This window comes from Nylanderia fulva, unplaced genomic scaffold (genome assembly GCF_048542155.1).
Source record: "Nylanderia fulva isolate GAGA-0341 unplaced genomic scaffold, ASM4854215v1 Scaffold9, whole genome shotgun sequence".
Classification (NCBI taxonomy): Eukaryota; Metazoa; Arthropoda; class Insecta; order Hymenoptera; family Formicidae; genus Nylanderia; species Nylanderia fulva.
In genome coordinates, this window is record NW_028191026.1 from 2,078,693 (window position 1) to 2,099,405 (window position 20,713).

The 20,713-nt window shown below is 33.2% G+C and overlaps 3 protein-coding genes across 7 annotated transcripts; 2 read left to right on the forward strand and 1 right to left on the reverse strand.

Annotated features, from left to right (window-relative positions):
• The first annotated feature begins 87 nt into the window (after nt 1-87).
• Nucleotides 88-6,532, forward strand: LOC114946615 (RRP12-like protein). Its single transcript, XM_029323213.2, has 6 exons — nt 88-424; nt 516-3,914; nt 4,197-4,382; nt 4,465-4,578; nt 4,706-4,865; nt 4,997-6,532. The coding sequence occupies exons 2-6, from the start codon at nt 539-541 to the stop codon at nt 5,091-5,093; spliced, it is 3,933 nt and encodes a 1,310-aa protein (XP_029179046.1). The 5' UTR covers nt 88-424; nt 516-538; the 3' UTR covers nt 5,094-6,532.
• Nucleotides 4,855-15,414, reverse strand: ca (RCC1 and BTB domain containing protein claret). Of its 4 annotated transcripts, none has more exons than XM_029323212.2 (20): nt 15,251-15,414; nt 14,663-15,074; nt 13,825-14,273; nt 13,561-13,694; nt 12,974-13,371; nt 12,687-12,864; nt 12,134-12,345; nt 11,811-11,992; nt 11,587-11,714; nt 11,164-11,295; nt 10,778-10,918; nt 10,238-10,367; nt 9,578-10,140; nt 8,998-9,348; nt 8,407-8,797; nt 7,936-8,270; nt 6,851-7,737; nt 6,404-6,531; nt 6,150-6,328; nt 4,855-5,758 (listed from the first exon to the last, which is right to left on the reverse strand). In XM_029323212.2, the coding sequence occupies exons 2-20, from the start codon at nt 15,055-15,057 to the stop codon at nt 5,492-5,494; spliced, it is 5,580 nt and encodes a 1,859-aa protein (XP_029179045.2). In that variant the 5' UTR covers nt 15,058-15,074; nt 15,251-15,414; the 3' UTR covers nt 4,855-5,491. The 4 variants fall into 4 exon arrangements, with proteins under 4 accessions (XP_029179045.2, XP_029179044.2, XP_029179041.2 ...); XM_029323211.2 differs by having other exon boundaries at nt 10,238-10,364; nt 13,561-13,742; XM_029323208.2 differs by having other exon boundaries at nt 13,561-13,742.
• Nucleotides 15,415-15,727: 313 nt separating this feature from the next.
• Nucleotides 15,728-20,697, forward strand: LOC114946457 (PHAF1 protein CG7083). 2 transcript variants are annotated; one of them, XM_029322948.2, is made up of 8 exons: nt 15,728-16,058; nt 16,980-17,062; nt 17,363-17,590; nt 17,790-17,999; nt 18,104-18,253; nt 18,811-18,975; nt 19,410-19,586; nt 19,719-20,697. In XM_029322948.2, the coding sequence occupies exons 1-8, from the start codon at nt 15,995-15,997 to the stop codon at nt 19,914-19,916; spliced, it is 1,275 nt and encodes a 424-aa protein (XP_029178781.2). In that variant the 5' UTR covers nt 15,728-15,994; the 3' UTR covers nt 19,917-20,697. The 2 variants fall into 2 exon arrangements, with proteins under 2 accessions (XP_029178781.2, XP_085345899.1); XM_085489773.1 differs by lacking the exon at nt 16,980-17,062 and having other exon boundaries at nt 15,997-16,058.
• The last annotated feature ends 16 nt before the right edge of the window (nt 20,698-20,713 follow it).

Sequence of the window (20,713 nt, forward strand, 5' to 3'; positions counted from 1 at the left end):
GAATTATATATATATATTTCAATAAAAATATAGTGAGGTTAGAAAAACTGTCAAAACGTGTTAAACGTGTTTCTTAAAGCTTAGGGCTTACTACACCTATTGTAGACCGGGACTTAGAAATTGATCAATCACCTTCGATTATTCCCTTCATTCTTGACTATGATTGGTGAATTTCTTAAAGCTTAGAACTTACTACACTTATTGTAGACTCGGCTTTACAGTTATATACCCTGTACAAAACGAAGCAAGAAAAAGAGGAGGAAAGCGAGGTTATAGCTAACCTCTGCACACGTGTTCATGCATACTTATATGCAACCTTATCACAGAGATCAGAAAATTAATACGAGGAAGCAGTCTTAGATGAAACATGTAAATCATATATGTATCGAGTAACTTCTAGGAGTCTTCAATTAAAAAAGAAAACGTAAAACAATATTTTCAAAATACATATAAAATAATTTTTTAAATGTGTTAAATATAATCTCTACAATGGCATTCTTTAATTGAAAAAACAGGAACAAAGAAACGTGCGAGCAAGATGGGTAAGCTACTTCGTTTAGGAAGCAGAAAGAAGGCAAAGCGATGGGCCAAGGGTCAGAGCTCCAGTTCCAACCCGACGACGATGAAGCATCGGAAACAGGCCACTGGTATGTTCTTCAAGGACTTCTCCGACACTCCGGGCATCACCAAGGAAGATCTACAGAAGCACGACGCTATCCAAGGTAGTATTCAGCCGCAGTTCGCGAACCTCGACATCGAGGATCAGCCGGAGAGCACCGTGTATGGAACAGCTACGGCGAACACCTTCGACACGTTCGCCAGCAATTATAGCAACTGCACCAACGTTTCCTTCGGCAATTTTCTCAGCCACTTTCAATCGACTTCGATCATGCACAAGGAGATGCTGGCAGTGCTGTCAGCTGTCACAGAGGTCATCAAGAACCATGGTGGTACTGAAAGCTCGACAGAGTACTTCGCAGCCCTGATGACTACCTTGGAGGCGTTTGAAGACGAAACTTCCGTAGCCGCGACTCTGTCTCTGCTTGGGATGTGCTTGAAGACGGTGCCCAGGGCTGTACTGAATGTACAGTTCAGTGCAACTAGTCAGATCTTCCTTCAGATTCTCTCCAAGTACGTCGCGACTGAGAACTTTCTCATCCTGCGACACTGCATAGGTTGTCTGTCAGTGCTGTTGAGGGCTCAGCAAGCTGCCACCTGGGTTGATCCTTCAACAAAGCGAATGCTGGATGCCATACTGACGTTCACCTCTCACGCTAAACCCAAAGTACGCAAGTCTGCTCTACATGGTATATGCGTCATCCTCAAGGGCAGCGACATCATGAAGAGCGAGAATCCACCGACGTATCATCCGGCAGCGGAACAGATCGCGACACATTGCATCATGCAATTGAACAACGCCTGCGATATAGGATCATCTCTGGGAGTCACCACAATCCTGCACACTCTGACGCTGTTGAAGGACGTAATGCATCAGCTGCCAAAGTCGCACGTGAAGACCATCTGCGAACGTCTGTTGAGCATCATGACATTAAAGAATGTACTGATAACGTCATGCTGTCTGCAAACATTGCATGGATTGTTCGTCTCGAGGCCATTGGAAGCGACGTTACCTCTGCAAACAAATGCGGATATCATCAAAGCTCTTTACGATTATCAACCTTCTGTCACTGATGTGCAGCCGACCTTGGCATGGTTGGCGGTCATGCAAGAGGCTCACTGCAACTTGGTACACACCTTCTTGAATACGTCCTCGACCCTTAATGTTGGCTCGATAATGTTGGGCAATATTGTACCAAGGATGTTGAACAAGTGTACCGAACTCTGGTTATCCAGCAAGACGGAAGTCATAGGTGGGACGTCGAACACCGTCAAGGTCATTTTGCAGGAGTGTGTGGCACCTCTTTGCGAGAGCAAGGAGCGAATTGATAAGTATAGCTCCACCTTGAGTCAAATTATCTCAATTATGCACAAGACGTTGAGTTATCAATATCTCGAAGCCTGGCAGCATGTTTTTCATCTCGTAGCATTGCTCTTTCAAATAACCGGCAAGTCGAATCTTCAAGGCCTTAAGGACATTATTAAATCCTTGGGAGAGCTGCGAGATTCTTACAATTTTGCCTACAATAGCGATGTTGAGTACGCTATCGGAGCTGCGATTAAAGCCATGGGACCACAGGTCGTCTTGGACATTCTTCCTCTTCGGGCTGATGATGGTACGATAAATTTAAAGCGAGGCTGGTTGATCCCACTATTGAAAGACTGCATAACGGGCAGCACCATCTCCTTCTTTAAGGACGTTCTGCTCCCGATCGCTCTAACATGCGAGGAAAAAAGCAAGGGGATAGAAGGGAAGACGTACGAATTTTTGGTACCGCAAATCTGGTCGATCTTGCCGAGTATATGTAATGATGTCAGCGATATCAAGAACAATTTTAAAGATATCGCTAGATTGTTAGGTATGGTGATCAGCGATCGGAAGGACCTGAGGTCACCTGTAATGGCTGCGCTGAGAAAATTAATCGGAAAAGCTACGCGGGACAAGCACGTCGACGACATGGCCGAACTCGCTCGCTTCGCTAAGAACTACTTGCCGATTCTCTTCAACCTGTACATGATGAAACCGAACGGTACGGATGAGGAGGGTCAACGTCTCGCCGCATTTGAGACCATCAAGATTTACTTGACGATCATGAACAGTGACCTGGCGAACGAGATGTTTGAACGTGCGTTGAGCAAACTTGATGAGCCTAACGCAAACGACTTCTTCAAGGAGAGTGTTTACGATCTGATAAGAGTGCTGATTGGCTACACGGACGTCGACAAGCTGAAAAAGTACTACGACATGTGCGTACCGGTTCTCCAGGACGACACCAAGCAGAAGGAGCAGAAGAAGGCCTATCGTTTTCTCGAGGAGATATGCGGAAGCGATCGAAAGGTGTGCAAACAATTTCTGGAGGAGAACAGACGCGGGATTCAGAAAATCCTGATAACGTCGACGACCAGCGTGATTAATGCGAGTCGAGGTACCCGTTTAAGATGCCTCACGCATCTCGTCAAGCTGCATCCGCAGCTCGAGAAGACTAAGTTCCTGGAGGCCATAGTGCCGGAAGCCGTGCTCGGCGTCAAGGATATAAACGCGAGATGCCGCAATACAGCGTATCAGTTGCTTAACGAGATCGCCCAGAAATTCCTGAACAATTCCGAGTATCTGAAGGATTATACGGATATGTTGATGGTGGGTTTAGGCGGTGAACAAAATTATATCAGTGCCACTTTACTGGCTCTGGCGTCTCTCACTTATCATTACAACGGTTCCTTGGATATGGAGACTATAAAAGAGATCTTAGAACATGTTTGGACGATTCTGACGAGTCCCACAAGGGAAGTAGTAGAGTCCGCGTTGTCCTACGTAAAGGTGTATCTCAACGTGATGCCGACCAGCGTTGTGGCCTCGACGTTACCGCAGATGATCAACGCTCTGTCGCAAATGAACGAGGATTGTAAGCGCCACTTTCGCCAAAAGGTACGCGACATCTTCACGAAGCTTATAAGGAAGTATGGCATAGGTCCGATATCGAGTATGATACCGACTTCGGACGTGATCCTGCATAAAAGATTGAAGAACATCAACAAGATTGAGGACGCGAAGAGGAAGAAGCGAGAGCTTGAAAGGGCGAAGAAGCTGGAAAACGACGACATGGAATTTAACGCCAAGAGGACACCTAAGAGCATAGAAGAAATATTGGCTGACAGTGATGAGGAATTCGAGGCTACGGAAAACGAGGAATCTGCGAAAGATAAAAAAAGAACGTCGAGGAAGGATGCTTGGATTCAAGAGAACGAGGAGAACATAGTCGACCTCATAGATCCCGCAGCTGCTAGAAATATCACAAGTTAGTTTATGATCCATTTTAAACATAGAACTTCTCATAAACATTTCTCTCTTACAGATTCTCTTCTAAGTTTTGTCTTAGTTAATTGAAACGAATTTCTTAATTAATCTTTTGTGTCCTTTTTCTCAGTTAATTCAATTGTAATTTAACTGTGATTCTGTCTAGGTACACAAAATTATAAAAAAAACAGAACATTAATTATCTCGTCTAATTAATGTTTGTAGACTCATAATAATTGTAAAGAGAAAAAGATTCGCATCATTTCAATTTTGTATGTTTCAGCTACACAACCGGGCGTGTCAAATCCGACGAAGATTCCTATGAAAAAGGTAAAGGATCATGGTTTCAAGACTGCACCTGATGGTCGACTAATCATCGTAGATGGTAATGAAAAAGACAGCGATACAGAGGAAAAAAGTAAGAAGAAATTTTTCCTTCAAAATAAAGATTCAGAAGAGGACGATTACGGTAAGGCGTTATTATAATTTATTCAGAATTATGCTAATGATACCTCTTGCATATCTCGTGCTAATTTTGATACTTTTTGTAGAGGATGAAGATGATGTTTCGATGACTACTAAGAACGTCGACAAAAAGCGTAAATATAGTGAGAGCATGTCAGACGTGATGAGCTTGAAGAGTCAGTCAACGTCAAGATATCAAGGTACGTTTAGAATTTTTTTTACTCAAGGTAATTTAAAACCATCGAGTTAAAAATCTTCGATACATTTTTAGAGACAATCTTTTTCTTAAAAAATTATTATTTATCTAATTTCGATTTTTTATTTTAGCTGGTGGCTCGGGTATTCACCGACCGCTAAAAACAAGAAAGGTCGAACGTGAAGCTGGTTCGGAATATCGCGCAGTGAAAGGTCGAGGAGATATTAAGAAGAAGGGTAAACCAGACCCTTACGCATATCTACCTTTAACAAGATCAGCATTGAACAAAAGGTCAACAATATTTTATTTTGTATCACATATATTTACATAAATTAATTTATATTATATTATATTTGTCATATCACTCTCTGTCTCGATTTAATATATTAGATATAATTAATTGAACAATTTTACTTTTATAGAAAGAAGAAGAAGAACGCGGGCAAGTTCCAGAGTATCGTTTCTGGGGCGAAGAAGGGCGCGCGAAAAGGAATGAAGAACAAGCGGAAAAGACATTAGAGATTAGATAATAGTTCTGAGATTGATTGTTAATTACGTATATGAATTAAAGAGACTTGGAATATTGTAAAAATTCCTGTTATTATTATATTCAATTAAAAGAAAAGATAACTCATAGTTTTGCTACTTAATATGTGTTAATCGTTTCGATTGTTCTGATTTTGTCTGATCTTCAGCAAAATTTTATACACGCTGTTTATTTGTGAAAATTGGATATGTTCGAGAATCATAGAACAATACAAATTATAGCAAACATAACTGTTCTTACTAAGAGAGTTGCACGTGTAAAGAAAAAAATTATACTCTATATTCTGCGGAACTTGCTCATATGTTTTCAGAACGCTAAGAATAAATACTCTCCCGAGTTTTTCACCCATATGTTATATATAAAGATACTTTCATTCGTAACTTTTTTCCACCGTCACTCTCAATGCTCCCACTATACACAACGGGCACAAGACTTCTGGTTTGGATAGATTGCGAGATAACATGTTACCTAAATATTGCGATGTGCACGGAAGAACTAACGATGGAGATGTTATTAATTCAGTTTCCATCGTTGGAATAATGTCCGTTTCGTACATAGAGATTGGAAAGTGGTGTCCACAAGTAAACACTATATTATCTTCTTCTGCCGTAAGCAACCGATCCACAGCATTCGAGTCCTGTAAATATATATTTTGTAACATTTTTATTAATATGAGAATTTAATTATTTATTTATATTAAAAATTAAATTTCAGCCTGTGATTTGTTGCTTATTTCAATTAAATGATACGTGGTGGATGTGGTGTGTGTATATACGGTCTTTCCATATAAAAATAAAAACATTTTTCTGGTGACGAAGCAATTAAAGTTCTATAAATTTCTGCAAAAAGTGAAAAATGATGCATCAATATGATCTGGAGATCTATTTTATATTTATTTAAAGAAAGGGGAGGAAGCTGAAAATGTTAATATTCGCTTTTTGTTGTAACATAATAGTTTTTCTTCAAAGTAATGATTATAAACTAATGTAAAGATTTAATTCTATTTTGATACAACTAAAATATTTTACCTTGATGTGCGCAAACAGTTTGGAGTCTTCCATTTCGGAGAATACCGTACTAACAATTCCTTCCATCATTTGTTGCGAGCTATTGTTTTTACTCGAACCTGGATATCCATTTAACGGAGCCCCATAATTGTCGGCCATTAGACAGGAGAAGATTTTGATGTATTCGGGCATCATATCGTCTAAAATACAAATTAATCGTTAGTGTTACTCGCTCATTGAACTCACGTCTGTTTTCCAAAAGTAAAAAATGTTACCTTCATCTATATGTTGCATCAACATCGATAATACTTGAAGACAAAATTTGAGCGAGAATAAGTCGTTCATGCGCCAATCATTCTTGTCTCCTTTATCTGTATCCAGATATTTTCCTATCGCATCTTGACTATAAAAAAACAATAAATTACGTCACAAATTAATTCGTCTCGCATTTAATTTTGGTATCGATATCTCAAAGATTTTGTATGTATCTCAAAATTTTTTTTTGCTAGAGATTATTTTAATATAGTATCATATCTAGATTTTCTATATTTATCTATAATTATTTTATTTTATTTCTTAAGTATTTTATCTGTAATTCACAAAAAAAAGAATAGAAACGAGAGAAAAATAAAAAAAGCAAAGAAATTACGATTTTGATTGAAGATATAAATCAGATAAAAAGCATAAGCTATCGCGAAAAGTTGTTTCACAATGTAACTCACCAAAACAATAATAATCCAAGTGGATAATAGATGATACATATATGTTCGAGAAAAACGTTCTCCAAACTTTGCATCGGTAAATCATGCTCGATCCAAAAGCGAATTGCACTTCGTAATACTTCGCATTTCAAGGTGTTGGCCTCGTTACTGATCCTGTTCAAGTAAAACTTTAGTGCTTTTATAGTCTCGTTGATGATGTAATTCCTCTGAGAGCGCGAGGACACTTTGTCAGGAAACGCGACGTTTTCTTTAGACGCGTTGTACTGATTCATCTGACTGTCATTATTAACATTGTTCATCATCGTTTTCGCGCAGATCGATCGAGTAAAATTTTGCGCGTTATTGTTAGGAGCGACATTTTTATGCTGCGATAGCGAATCGTTCTCATCAAAGATCAGATTTTCGATCCATTCGCGTTGCTCGTCCTTGTTCGGGTTAGATTCGACGTCAGGGATTTGGTCCACATTCTCGGGTAACTCTTCCTTTTTCTTTCGAGTAATACATAATTCTTCCAAACCACCCTGGCAATCGAAGGTGTACAATTCTTGCGCGATCGCTTGCAAATTATTCAACGATCTACTCGTGGAAATCTTCGTCCAGCTTCGTGCAACGCTGTTCTCCAGGGATTCCATGAGATTTTTCTCTGCTTGTCTATTAAACAACTCAGTATTTTTCTTGATACTTCGACAGGACGTGGTATCCTCTACATTTTGCGAGATGATCTTTGCCGTGGATTCACGCGAAATTGTTTCTGACATTGAATGACTTAGAGACGAACGAATACTTAATTTGTGTAACGTCTTCAATTGATATGTAAAAGCGGTCAGAATATCACCTTCTAATTCCGCTATCTTAGAACAAGCTTGATAATTTTCCAATTCGATGCACTGTAACAGAAAAATTATTTTACTGGTGATATATTCTCCATCCACTTAGCAATCTAATATAACTCAGAAATCAAAATAGATTTCAGGAAGTCTTATCTAGAAGATAATGTTTAACGATACAATTAATAAGATAAATGATTCTTTTTTTGTATAAAATTTCATTGTCTCATATAAAAGAAAATGAAATAATCAACGAACTTTTTCCATGATACCGGCGGACTGATATAAACCATAGAAATGTTCCAGGACGTAATGAAGCGTCAATTCCCCGGGTGTTTTTTCGATGACGCTCAGAGGACGGACGAGTCCGGCGAAACAGGACGCGTCGTTGGACTGATAAGATATCACCGGGGTAGAAATACCGGGCACTTGACTAGGAACGTCCAGAGCTACGTGTAATGCGTTGGGGAGTCGCACCACTCGCTTCGACGATTTCAGCAAGACGAGTTTGTCGTCGGTATCGCGCGTCTCTCTCGCGGGAATGCGACCCAACTGTGCCCTGCTGTTGTTGCCCCAGGCTAATACTGTACCTCCTGCAAAAAATGCACAACATTTATTATTTTTTATCCGTTTTCAGTCTGTTAAAAGAGTCAATCAATATAAATAATAATTTCAAGTTGCAGATTAAGAATTATTAAATAGTAGTAATAATTTTTATTTCTTTTTAACCTGGTTGTATCGCAATCGTGTAATCGTAACCGCAGGCGATCCCAACTGTATTAATCACAGGATTGATTCTCTCTTTGCTATTGTGACTGATATCTTCCGATTTTGATGCACCAATAATATTTCCATTCTTCTCAGATGCGTTCCCATTATTTGTTAATGAATTGTTCGATTTAGCATCATTGTCCGAATCTCGTTGATTCTGCGTTCTTTTAAAATCGCTATGTCTAGGTGGTACTTGCGCGAAAATGCATGCCGGATTATAATACAAAGGCGTCGGAATCGGTTCCTCTTTCCTTGTACCGTTACCTAGTTGACCATCCAGATTACGACCCCACGTGTACAAGGAGCCATCCTTCGTTATCAATGCATTATGATGACAACCGGCTGATATCTAGATACATAAAAAAAGATCATATCATTTACATCTTATCCGTTTTGCATAAAGTATACAGTATTTCTTTCTCTAGCTTCTTGTCATAAGATAATATTTTTAGAAGTAATCTAATTGTGAGTTTAATATATACATATTTCTAAGAGGAGAGAAGTTAAAATATATAATCCCCTAATATTCTCGGACTATTTTCAACAAACCTGAGTAATTTGTCCTTTTATCAAACTTGTATCGACTTCAGACGGTTTCATATGCGCTTGGCTCTCATCGATCAAATCATTATTTCTCAAATCTATGCTTTCAGATGATCTCTTTCGCGTTTCTACGTTAGAAGCGATCGTTTCCGCATTTTGCACATTATCCTCCAAAAGTTCTTTCATTTCTTCGTTCATAACGCCGCTTGGCACTCTCTCCGAGCTCTCCAAACTTTTATTTTTTCTTTCATCTTGTTGCTCAAGTATTCGAATCTTCTTTTGTGCTTGCGCTTGCAATCTGAGAACCTGAGGACTCGCGCCCCATACGTATAATTTATTCGTGTTACTGACAGCTAGCTGTAAACACACAAGATACGAATATATGAGATTATTACAAGAATCAAACATTTCAAGGAATTAACTTTGTCTTTACACACATGTACCGTTCACTGAAGGTCTTCTTTGACTGTTCTTTATAGCTGAACTAATTGCACTAGTTTATCTGTTTTACTCCACTGAAAGCAAAGAGATAAACTCCGAACCAGTGCAGCCAGTTCAGCTATAAAGAACAGACCTTGAAACTTACGTTATGAAAGTATCCGGTGCTTATAAGCGTTATTCTATCCGGCAACAATACTTTTGTCGGCACGGAACTCTTAGTGTTACTACCAATTCCCAATTGACCGAGGACATTAGATCCGAAGGCGTATATAATACCGTCTACGGACAGTGCTAGGGTGTGCGCATATCCGGCGCTGATGCAGCGTACAACTACGCCGAGCAGAGCCGTAACCAAAGACGGCGTGATCCTTTCCTCGGTGCTATCGTGGCCCAGTTGACCGTGAACGCCCCAGCCCCACGTGAAGACTCTGCCATCCGCGGTAAGCGCCACAGAGTGATATTGTCCGGCTATGGCGTCCACGATTATCTCCTGCGCCAGTGAGATGATTAACTCTGGACTCGAACACTGGAGCACCTTACCGAGACCTAGCTGCCCAAATTGACTTGAGCCCCAGGCGTAGATGCCGTTGTTGGTGACTGCCAGAGTGTGACAATGTCCGCACGATACGCTGAAAACCTCGATCTCCATGCTTCGGAAGAAACATATGGCGTGAGGCGCTCCGTATCGTAAAACGCTAGAGCCAGTTCCTAATTAATAGTTTAAATAAATATTAATAAATTAATAAATATTAATAAATTAATTTATTGTAATTTATATTTTTCGTAAAATAAATAAAATATATACCTAAACAACCTTGCACCGAGCTTCCCCAAGTATAGACATTACCGTTTCTAATAAGAGCAACGTGGGAAAATCCAGCGCTCAACGATCTTCTTTTAAAATCAACGTGCAATGCCGTTTCCAAGTATTCCTGCTTACAGATGAAGGAAAGTTATAATTTAGTAGACTACATCGATAATGATTGCGTGGAAATACGAGATTCGGCAAGTGAAAAAATGAGATTGTACAATTAGTATGTACTCTCTCTGCAATCTAAAAAATTTCTTTAGCATAATTTTCTCAAAAGCATTTAAATATTTGAGAATCAGAATAATATAAATAATATTTATAATATGCTATTTTTATGCAAAAACAAACATGTTTTTGTTTATCTATGCTGAAAATTTTATAATAAAAGCAATGCATTAATGTAACTACAACTGTAATCTCTACAATATGTTGAAAAATAAGATGCATAAAAAAAATTATCAAAAATTATCTTTCCTCGTTTTCTCTACTATATCTCGTATCAAAATTTATAAAATCTAATTTTCTTAGAATTACCTTGCTCAATTCTGGCAATTGCACATCGTACAAAAGCATAGATTTGTAGTTCGAATTTAATAACTGTTTCTTATATATAAGAGTCAATAAAATTAATATAAACGTTTCTACTATATCCTCCATAAGTGTATCAAACTGACCCTATAAAAAATTTTTTATTATTAATAAAAATATTCCAAAACCGAAAAAACTAATTTCAAAAAAGAAAATAGAACAAAATTATATCTCTCTACTAACATTTCCAAAATATTAAAATAATATTAATTCAACGATTAAAAAATTACAAAAATCTATGAAAAATATCGAAAGTATCTCCTTCGACATTTTTGGAAAAAAAATTTCGTCTCTTGATTAATTATATGTGTTAATATATATCTTATACTCACAATATTATCTATAACATCTGTAAAATCACATTGACTAGATCGTAAATTGTATGATGCTTTATGACGTGCTATATACTGTAGCAGTTTAGGTCGTAATACTGGATTTGTTGGATTGTACAATGTCACTAATCTCTGTAAAGTATCAATATATTAATCACAATCGTAGCATACTTGAAAAATTATTTGAAACTAGAAATTTTAATTTTTCAAACATATTAAATAATTTTTTTGACGCTCATATAAAAATTTTATAATGCAAAGTAATAAAAAAATATTTTTACATTGTTGTCTATTTTTTACATATTTGAAGATAAATCTCTTTGATTTATTTTTTATTTAATTATCAAATGGAAAATCATATATATTTCTTTTCATTTTGTAACTTTATTCAAAAATGAATACTTAAGAGTTAAGATTTCTCACCTGAAGCACAAAAATTTGAGATTCTCGTAGATTACTACGTACAAATAACATATGGGCTCTAGCTAAATCATGGTTCAATAACATTGCTTGCATTAAATCAGATTCGCTTAAACATATAAGTAAACCATCTAAAATATACAAATCCATAATTACATACATTAGTAATATTCGCTCGTTATTGTTTTGTGAAAAAACATGCAATTGTATATATATGTATATATTACATGATTTTGGGCGAACATCATTTGTGCCAAACATTTGAACTGTCTTCATGAGGATATCCAACATTTGACCATACAGACTTTTCTGTGTAGCTAAATGATGTAATACTTCCCAGAGATAAGTTTGACCAGCTATATTAATAGCTAATAATTCGTCGTAAAACATATTTGTGGATAAAAAATATCTAAAGACACAAAATATAGAATTACAAAGTACATAGTACACCATTATTTTTCATGTAACAACTTTAACAAAGAAAGAAAGCAAAGAGAGTATATCACTATTTCTTGTTGAAAATGTAATTGTATCATAAAATGTAACTTACAAGAATTCTTTGTAAATTGCTTTTGATTGTTCCGACCAAACTCTCAATGTCATTTCAATAAAGGCAAGTATACATAAATTAGATAAATGTATTCTTGTTGCAGTGGGCATCTCAGTGATGACAGGTGTTAGTAAGCAGTGAGTAAGGCAACTTAATAATTCAGAGGTATGACCAATTGATGCAAACTTTAACACACTCTTCAATAGTTTACACTAGAATATAAATATTAGATAAAATTAATTCTGCTTGGGATCAATAAATAAAAAAAAAAGAGAAATATAAATTTTTTTAAAGCTTTTGTTTCTTTTCTTTAAATAATAAATATTTTATATAAGTCACATATCAGAAATAGAAATTTAAATCTTTTCCTTAGATTTGTAAAATGAAAAAATATAATTTACATGTTTCAAAAGAATAATTTAGGATGACACACTTATAAATTCTTTTCTTACACATCCTCAAATTTTCAACTGAGATGTTTAAGTGTTCTGTTTCTGGCAAATTAATCCAAAGATATGATTTATGTATTTTATATAATTAAACTTTTATTTACCCTAGATATTTTATAAGCAGCTACTGCACGTGGAAATTCTTTATTTGATAGAAATATATCGCCAGCATATTCCAATAATTGTTGTCCATTCAGTCCAAAAATCATTGCCAATTTTCCTGCTTTTTGCAGCTCATTTTTCTTCAATACCAATTCCATAAAAATCGTAAAAAGTGATTTTCTGCAATAAAAGCTATATTAATAGCTAATAATTCGTCGTAAAACATAAATAATATAAATAATAAATATTCATACTCTCTTTCAATATTATAATAAATATTAAAACTTACCTTAGAATAACTTCGTAAACGCAGCGATTTGTAACAATTATACATGTATCTAAATTAGGTACTTCAATCTTAATATCTTTTATATTCTTTGGTAAAGTATATTTATTCTCTATCTCTTGAGAGACTTTTCTTTGTATCACATCAAAATTTGTTACTTTGTAAACCGCACGTATCACTTCCTTACTGCTCTTAAACGAAAAAGTTCCGATAATAGATTCAGAATTGAATCTGCAGTCTTTATTTATATGAGTCTCGGACAATTGATCAGATATTATATATATCACATATTGATTAATATCGGTAATGAAAAAGAATCTGTGCGCCAGTAAAACAGTCTCACACGATTCAAATACTTTGTGCATCGATAATGGTACTACAGCCAAATTTGGACCGTGCACCTAGAATAAAAATTATTATATAAAAATTAATGTAAAAATTAATTATATTAAACTCTAACAATAGAAATAACAAAGATGTATATATCTAGCAATAGAAAATACACATATATATATATAAAATTATATTGACCTAAAATATTTTATGTATATGTGTATAAACTGATTATTAGAAATCAAACTTTGTCTTACTGTGACATGATGAGTGTCAGGATGATAGCATGTATATAATTGCCGGCCTTCTCTGTCATATTGTGAAGCTAGGAAAGTATCTTTTGATACTGGTTCTGGGCTGATAAAACCTAACTTCGATTCTGATGATATTTCTGAATTAACAGTAAATCCATTGTGATTTTCTTTTTTATTTGAAGCATCTATATGTATTATAAATATTTTAAAATATAAATATTAAGAATAAAAACAGTTTTGTCAAACTGTACATGTACATAGTCTTACCATGGCATTGTGAACTTTCTCCCAATGTTTGATTTTTAGTATCGATTAACTTCTGTTTGAAAATAGCTAGTTTCTCGACAGAAAGCTGTTTAAGTTCTTGTAGTTTAGACTTATTACGAACAGATTCTTCCGTGTTATCACAAATATTGCTATTCGAATTTACACCACTTTGATGTTCTTTGTTTTCAAAGTTGTGTAAAAGATTATACATGTGTTGTTCCAAAGATAAACGCCATTGTTGTTGAAATTTACTAGTTATCAAAAGAAATGCAGCCTCATTGGTTTCATTTTGACAAATATATAGACTGCTTATACTTCCAGTAACATATGTGGTACCCATTTGTTGCCCATTTAAAAGATTAATAAATATAATTGCTCCACATTCAGTTCCTATAATGCCAATATCAATAGACATTTTCACATCTTTCCACCATGTAATGGCAGTTGGCCTAAAAATATATAACAGATATAACATTTTTTTTCAATATTATATAACTATAATTACATTTAAATAACAAAAATGTATATAAAGTAACAGATACACATATATATAAAAGTAACAGAATAAGTCATAGGCCCATATTCATAGTCTGATCTTATAGTCATCTTAAGTCTGGTCGGAGGTTGACTTAAGATCCCGTTCAATCAATCAAATGACTGTGTGGCGTCTTAAGTTCGGACTTAAGACAATCTTAAATATAAGATCAAACTATGAATATGGGCCATAGAAAATAATATGCAGAAATAAAATAAAAATATATATACTACAACAAAAATATTGAGAATGTTGAAAATTTTTAAATTATTGAGTTCAGTATATTACACACAATACAATTACCTAAAATGAGAGAGCTGAAGATTTACAAAAGGAATATATGTCACATCATCCACCTTCCATCTTTTATCAATAACATAATTTTCACCGACTAGAGTTAAAGCAGGCAGTATGTACAATGAACCATCCAAGGTTATGCATAATAACCAAACACCACTTGGATCAAAGCAAAATGTAGCAATTTGTTTATGCGATCCTTGAAACCAAGGTATTCTTTTAATAACAGGTAAACAAGAGGGTTCTCTTTTGAAATAAAGAATAATTTCAGCATTGTTCGTAGTCAATGCAAGAAATAATTTTTTCCCAAGTTTGCACTGTATGCTATGTTGTATCTCAGTGGTTTTAATTAAACATTGCAGTTTAAATAAATTTTCACTCATCATGTTAGGAATCACCATTATGTGTGCAGTGTTTTCTGAAATATTAAAAATATTATATAGAACTACCATATATTATTATAATATAATGTAAATTTATGATAATTTTTAGATTACATAAACAAATAACAATTGTCATAAAATATTATAAATATTTATATCATCAAGCTTATACATCTGTCAAACGATTTTGTAAAGAGAATAATTTACCTACACAATTTATTTGTGTTGTAATATGTATTATTAAAACTATTATATATCGTTATTATTTATTTAATGTCAGGAATTTAGAGAGGCCATGTACTATGTCTAATACATTTTTATATTGCTTTATTACAGCTGATCATTACTGTGCTTCTTCTTCTTCTTCGTGATTAGATTGGCCACCCTCTTTTCGCGCATGCGCGGTAAATATGATATCGATATCAAATAAATTTTTGATTATATGAAAAGATCCTGTATAAAAATTGCTTGATAATTTTTAGAATTTATTTAAATATTTACAATTAATAAAGAATATGAAGTAAAATAAGAGATGCGATTGTAAAATGTTAAATAATATTTTTTTTAAATATTGACACAAATGTCAAGTTGATTGATGCGCATGCGCGAAAATCTCGCGACGACAGCGACACCTACATCAAACTATTTCGGATCGAGTGTCGCATCTAGGTATTCATGCGTACTCCATGGTACGCGTCAGCTGTTCGGTGACTGTTTGCAGTGTTTGCCAACTGATGAAGTCGTAGGAGTAGGAAAGGAGTCGCAAAACAGCGAGGAAGCTTCATTGTTTGGGATGTGTGATTGTGCAATATGGCTATCTGGTGAATAATAATAAGCGATATGTTGAGATAGACGGAAAACAACGCGCAGTTCTTGCCTGACATTGTCGCGTGTCACCCTGCTTTATATATCATTTATCGATCGCTTTTAAATAAAGGCAGCAACAAGCGATAATATGCTGGAACTCGAAGTGGTGCCCGAGAGATCTCTCGGATGCGAGCAATGGGAATTTATTTTAGGCAAGTGACGAAACGCAAGCGCAAAAGAACGATACGTGTTTATATTTATTATGATTAATGCGCATAAAGTCTCTCTTCCGTCAGATTTTATTCGATCGAATTAAATGATTCGATAAAGTATGTATCATATACGAAGTAAAAAATCGTACGGTCAATCGTAATCTGTCAGTTCGGAGTAATGTCGATTGTAGCGACGTTAGCGTCTCTTTGTTTCGCAGTCAATTCGTCCAGACTACCTTATCGCGTCTTATTTTTTTCTTGGTTGTTTAAATATTAAACTTTTAATTGTTTGACAAACACAAAATAGAAAAAATGAACGTTATTTTTCCTTTTTTTTATTATGTAACATATAATATTAGTATTCGAATATAATGATTCTTTGACGTATTTTTGATATTCTTTATTGCATCAGCAAATATACATAAACAAATAAATATAATACGCAAAAATAGACAGGAAATGTCGCGAGCCAACAAATTTACAGATCAAATTGTAAAGAAGCAGGCAATTTCTCTCTAGATGCCAATTGTATAAATCAAAGCATAAATTGATTTTCCATCTTTATTTAATCACTATTATACATCAGCTTATTGTTATCAATCTATTATTAATAAGATAAGTAAACATCTCAGATTAATTTATGCTCGTGATGATGTATTATGTTTTGTATGTATGTAAGCAGTTCTTTTATAATTACAGAGTAAATTGCCTACATTTCCATTAAAATTGATTTGCACACTTTTACTGATAGCAAATATTTTTTGTTTATTTTTAATGTTATACTATATATCTCTTTATTTCTTTATTTTTTTACATACTTCACAATTTTTATATCTGCCACACTTATATGAAGCATACAATAAGAAATAGGTCTTCAGCTCACTTATAAAACTTCAAGTTTTAAATGTACTTATATTGCAGGTATGCATTTTTCTCAGTCAGTATCAATAATACAATCTCAAGTTGGTGTCATAAGAGGAGTGCAAGTACTTTATAGTGACACTGTAAGTACTTGATGTCTTATTAATATAAATGTATATCAATAATTACATTATATAAGTGTATATTAATGAAATAAATATAAACTAATATATAAAATAATATAAAATAAATAATAATTAAGAATATGAAACTTACATATATACACATACATAATACACACAAATTATACATTGGACATTCTTCTAGAATACATGAATGAATATATATGTACTCTTATCTTTATATTTCTATTAATACTCTTATCTTTATATTTCTATTTTATTTATTGTAATAAAATAATAAAATATTATATACATTTACAGAATCCATTAGATGTAGATCTAGTAATAAATTTACCACACGATGGAATTCGACTTATATTTGATCCCGTTGTGCAAAGGCTGAAGATAATTGAAATTTATAACATGAAATTAGTAAAATTGAAATATTGCGGTTTGCCGTTCAATTCGCCCGAGGTGTTACCTTCGATCGAGCAGATCGAACATTCTTTTGGAGCAACTCATCCTGGTGTTTATGACAGCGAAAAACAGGTATAGTGTATAATTACAAATAAACATATAAACATATATATAAACATATAAACATATATATATATACATAAAACATAAACAACATATATGTATAAAACACATACAATAAAATTAATGAATAAGTTTATTATTCGATAAATATTTATATGATCTGTGCATAAAACGTACATAAAATAACAATTATAATAATGATTTACAGGTGTTCGTATTGAATTTTCGAGGACTGTCATTTTATTTTCCGATCGATTCGAAATTTCAACCTGGCTACGCCCACGGATTAGGTTCATTACAGTTTCCTAATGGCACGTCTCCTCTGGTCGCGAAAACTGCGATTTACGTTGGGAATATGCCAGCTGGTGGTAGCAGCGAAGAACACGGTTCAAAAACACCACCACCACCTCTGCCACTTGTAATTATGTTACTAAATTTTAATTATTTGTCATTTTTTTAAAAATCAAGTAAGAATATCAAATGAATGCTAAAAAATGTACATTTAACATGTGTTTTTAATAGGTCTGCTACCATAATAACTTGTACTTGGAGAAAGCTGACATTATTAGAGATAAAACGCGAACACGAGGTCTCAGATTACATCTGTTCACAGAAGGTAGTTGTGGAACAAGAGCGTTATTGGAGCCAAAAAAACGATGTCTGATTAAAGAGGTAACAAATATTTTATACTTTATCGATATACTTTTTACATAGAAATGTCATATATTTAAATTATGATTATTGAAAGTGAATATAAAGTATAAATAGTGTTTGTATTATATAGCAATTCTTGTATTATAAAACAAATATTTCATATATTATTCGATAGTTTAGTTTGGTAAAATATATTGAAAACTTTTTTTTTTAATTCTAGATTAATAAATGCACATAATTTGCATGTATTTGTCCTATATTTTCAGCGAAAATATAAATCAAGATTTATTATTTATTACTCCATGAATTAAAAAAATTTTATATTTTATCTTGTTCCTTACAAAAGAGTCCGTATACTATATTAATTGAATATGCATGACATTTAAAAAAATAATTTTTATACATAAGTTTTTACTTTTGCATTTTATAATTTATATTTCTATTTTTTTTCTTTTTGTTTTTATCTTTCTTTCAACATGTCTCAAAATATTTATGTGTGATTTATTATCGTTTCTACTTTACAATAAGATATTATAGTGACTATGCATATATTTTAATTTATGTATTGATTTCAGGTATTATTTGGTGATACTTGCGAAGATGTTTTAAGCGCACTAGGTGCCCCATCTAGGGTATTTTACAAAGCTGAAGATAAGATGCGTATCCATAGTCCACACGCGCACAAACGAGACAAAATAAGACGATCAGATTTTTTCTACAATTATTTCACATTAGGTTTAGTAAGTATTTTCAGCAAAGTGATTTTTTTTGCAATTGAATCAAAATGATATTATAAATTAGTAAAATTAGAAAGAGACACTTCTTTTCTGATAAAAAGAGATAAAATTGTTTTTATTTTTTTTTCTTTGTTTTTATTTTTTTTAATATCTTTTTTCTTTTAAACAATGTTATGAGAAATAAACATTTTATATTATATAAATATTATATAAATGATTGTCAATTTAGATGATTTAATTTTAATTTCACATTCAAGTAATTTAATTTAGTCACAGATAATTATGAAACAAACTTTTTTCGACAGATAATTGGCTATATTTCTATATAAAATTATAAACAGATTATATCACTTGCCCTAATCAATTCACCTTTCCTGTTGTTTTTTTTTCTTCATTTATCTGACTTAATATAGATTTTTTTTTCATATATTTTACAGGACATCTTGTTTAATGCAAAAACTCAATGTATAAAAAAGTTTGTGCTTCACACGAATTATCCAGGACATTATAACTTTAATATGTATCATCGTTGTGAATTCTCTTTGACTCTGCCGCCTGAAAATAATTCCACGGAATCAGGAAAACTGATAGATGTTTCTCCATGTCCAGTTACGGTAATTATTATAAATTATAATATTTTTCAAAATCTTTTTATAATTATGGATGTATTTGAATACATTATCTGTTATCGATTAATATATATATATATATATATATTTATTTATTCTGTCTTTTTGGCTCCCTAGATCACTGCCTACACAAAATGGGATAGAGTGAGTGAACAATTAAAGGCAAGCGCGCGTCCTGTAGTACTGAATCGTGCATCTTCGACGAACACAACTAATCCTTTTGGTTGCACTTTTTGTTACGGTATACGAGATGCGATTGTCGAAGTTATGGCGAATCAACATATTGCAAGTGTAACTTTATACAGGACAGCATGATCCTGATAATTTACACGTAAAAAATATTACTTTTTAAAATCGATTCCGAAACAACGGAGCTTTACATATTTATCATAAAAATAAGTATAACATGGTTTATTCTCATCTTTTGTTATAATTGGGAAATTATAATAAAACAGAATAAAACATGTGTATGCAATCTCAAATAATTAATGTTCGTAAATATTTTAACTTTAAGAAGTAAGAAAATGAAAACGGAAAGAATTAGATTACAAATATTATATAATTATATAATATTATATAATTATATATATAATATAATATAATATTATATAATATTAAGTTTATATAAATATCATATAAACTTTTATAGGATATATAATATTTTTAATTTATCATAAAGATTGTTTATAATTAACAATCTTAACATATAACATTATGTTCTTAGGTAAAATAAGGAGATAAGTCAACTTGTAACTCTCCTAAAGTAAATTTTTTTATATTGTAATGAAGAAAAAAAAATGCTAACATGTGGTATAGCAAGTGTGTTGTTAATATCATAATATATAAGGTTAAAATATATACTATAACACTGCAAACAAATCTTAGAATTCTTTGATACTTATATCAAATATGTTGATTTGTGATGACAAAAGCGAGTAAAATTCTAATAAAAAAATATTAGAATTCTTGCAACTGAAATTCATGTATCTTTATGAGTATGTTATTATATAAAGCAAATTATAAAATTTAAGTTATTAATCTAATATTGTGTACATAGAAATGACATGTTTGAATCACAATTTCACAATTATTTTTATATTTAATCATATATA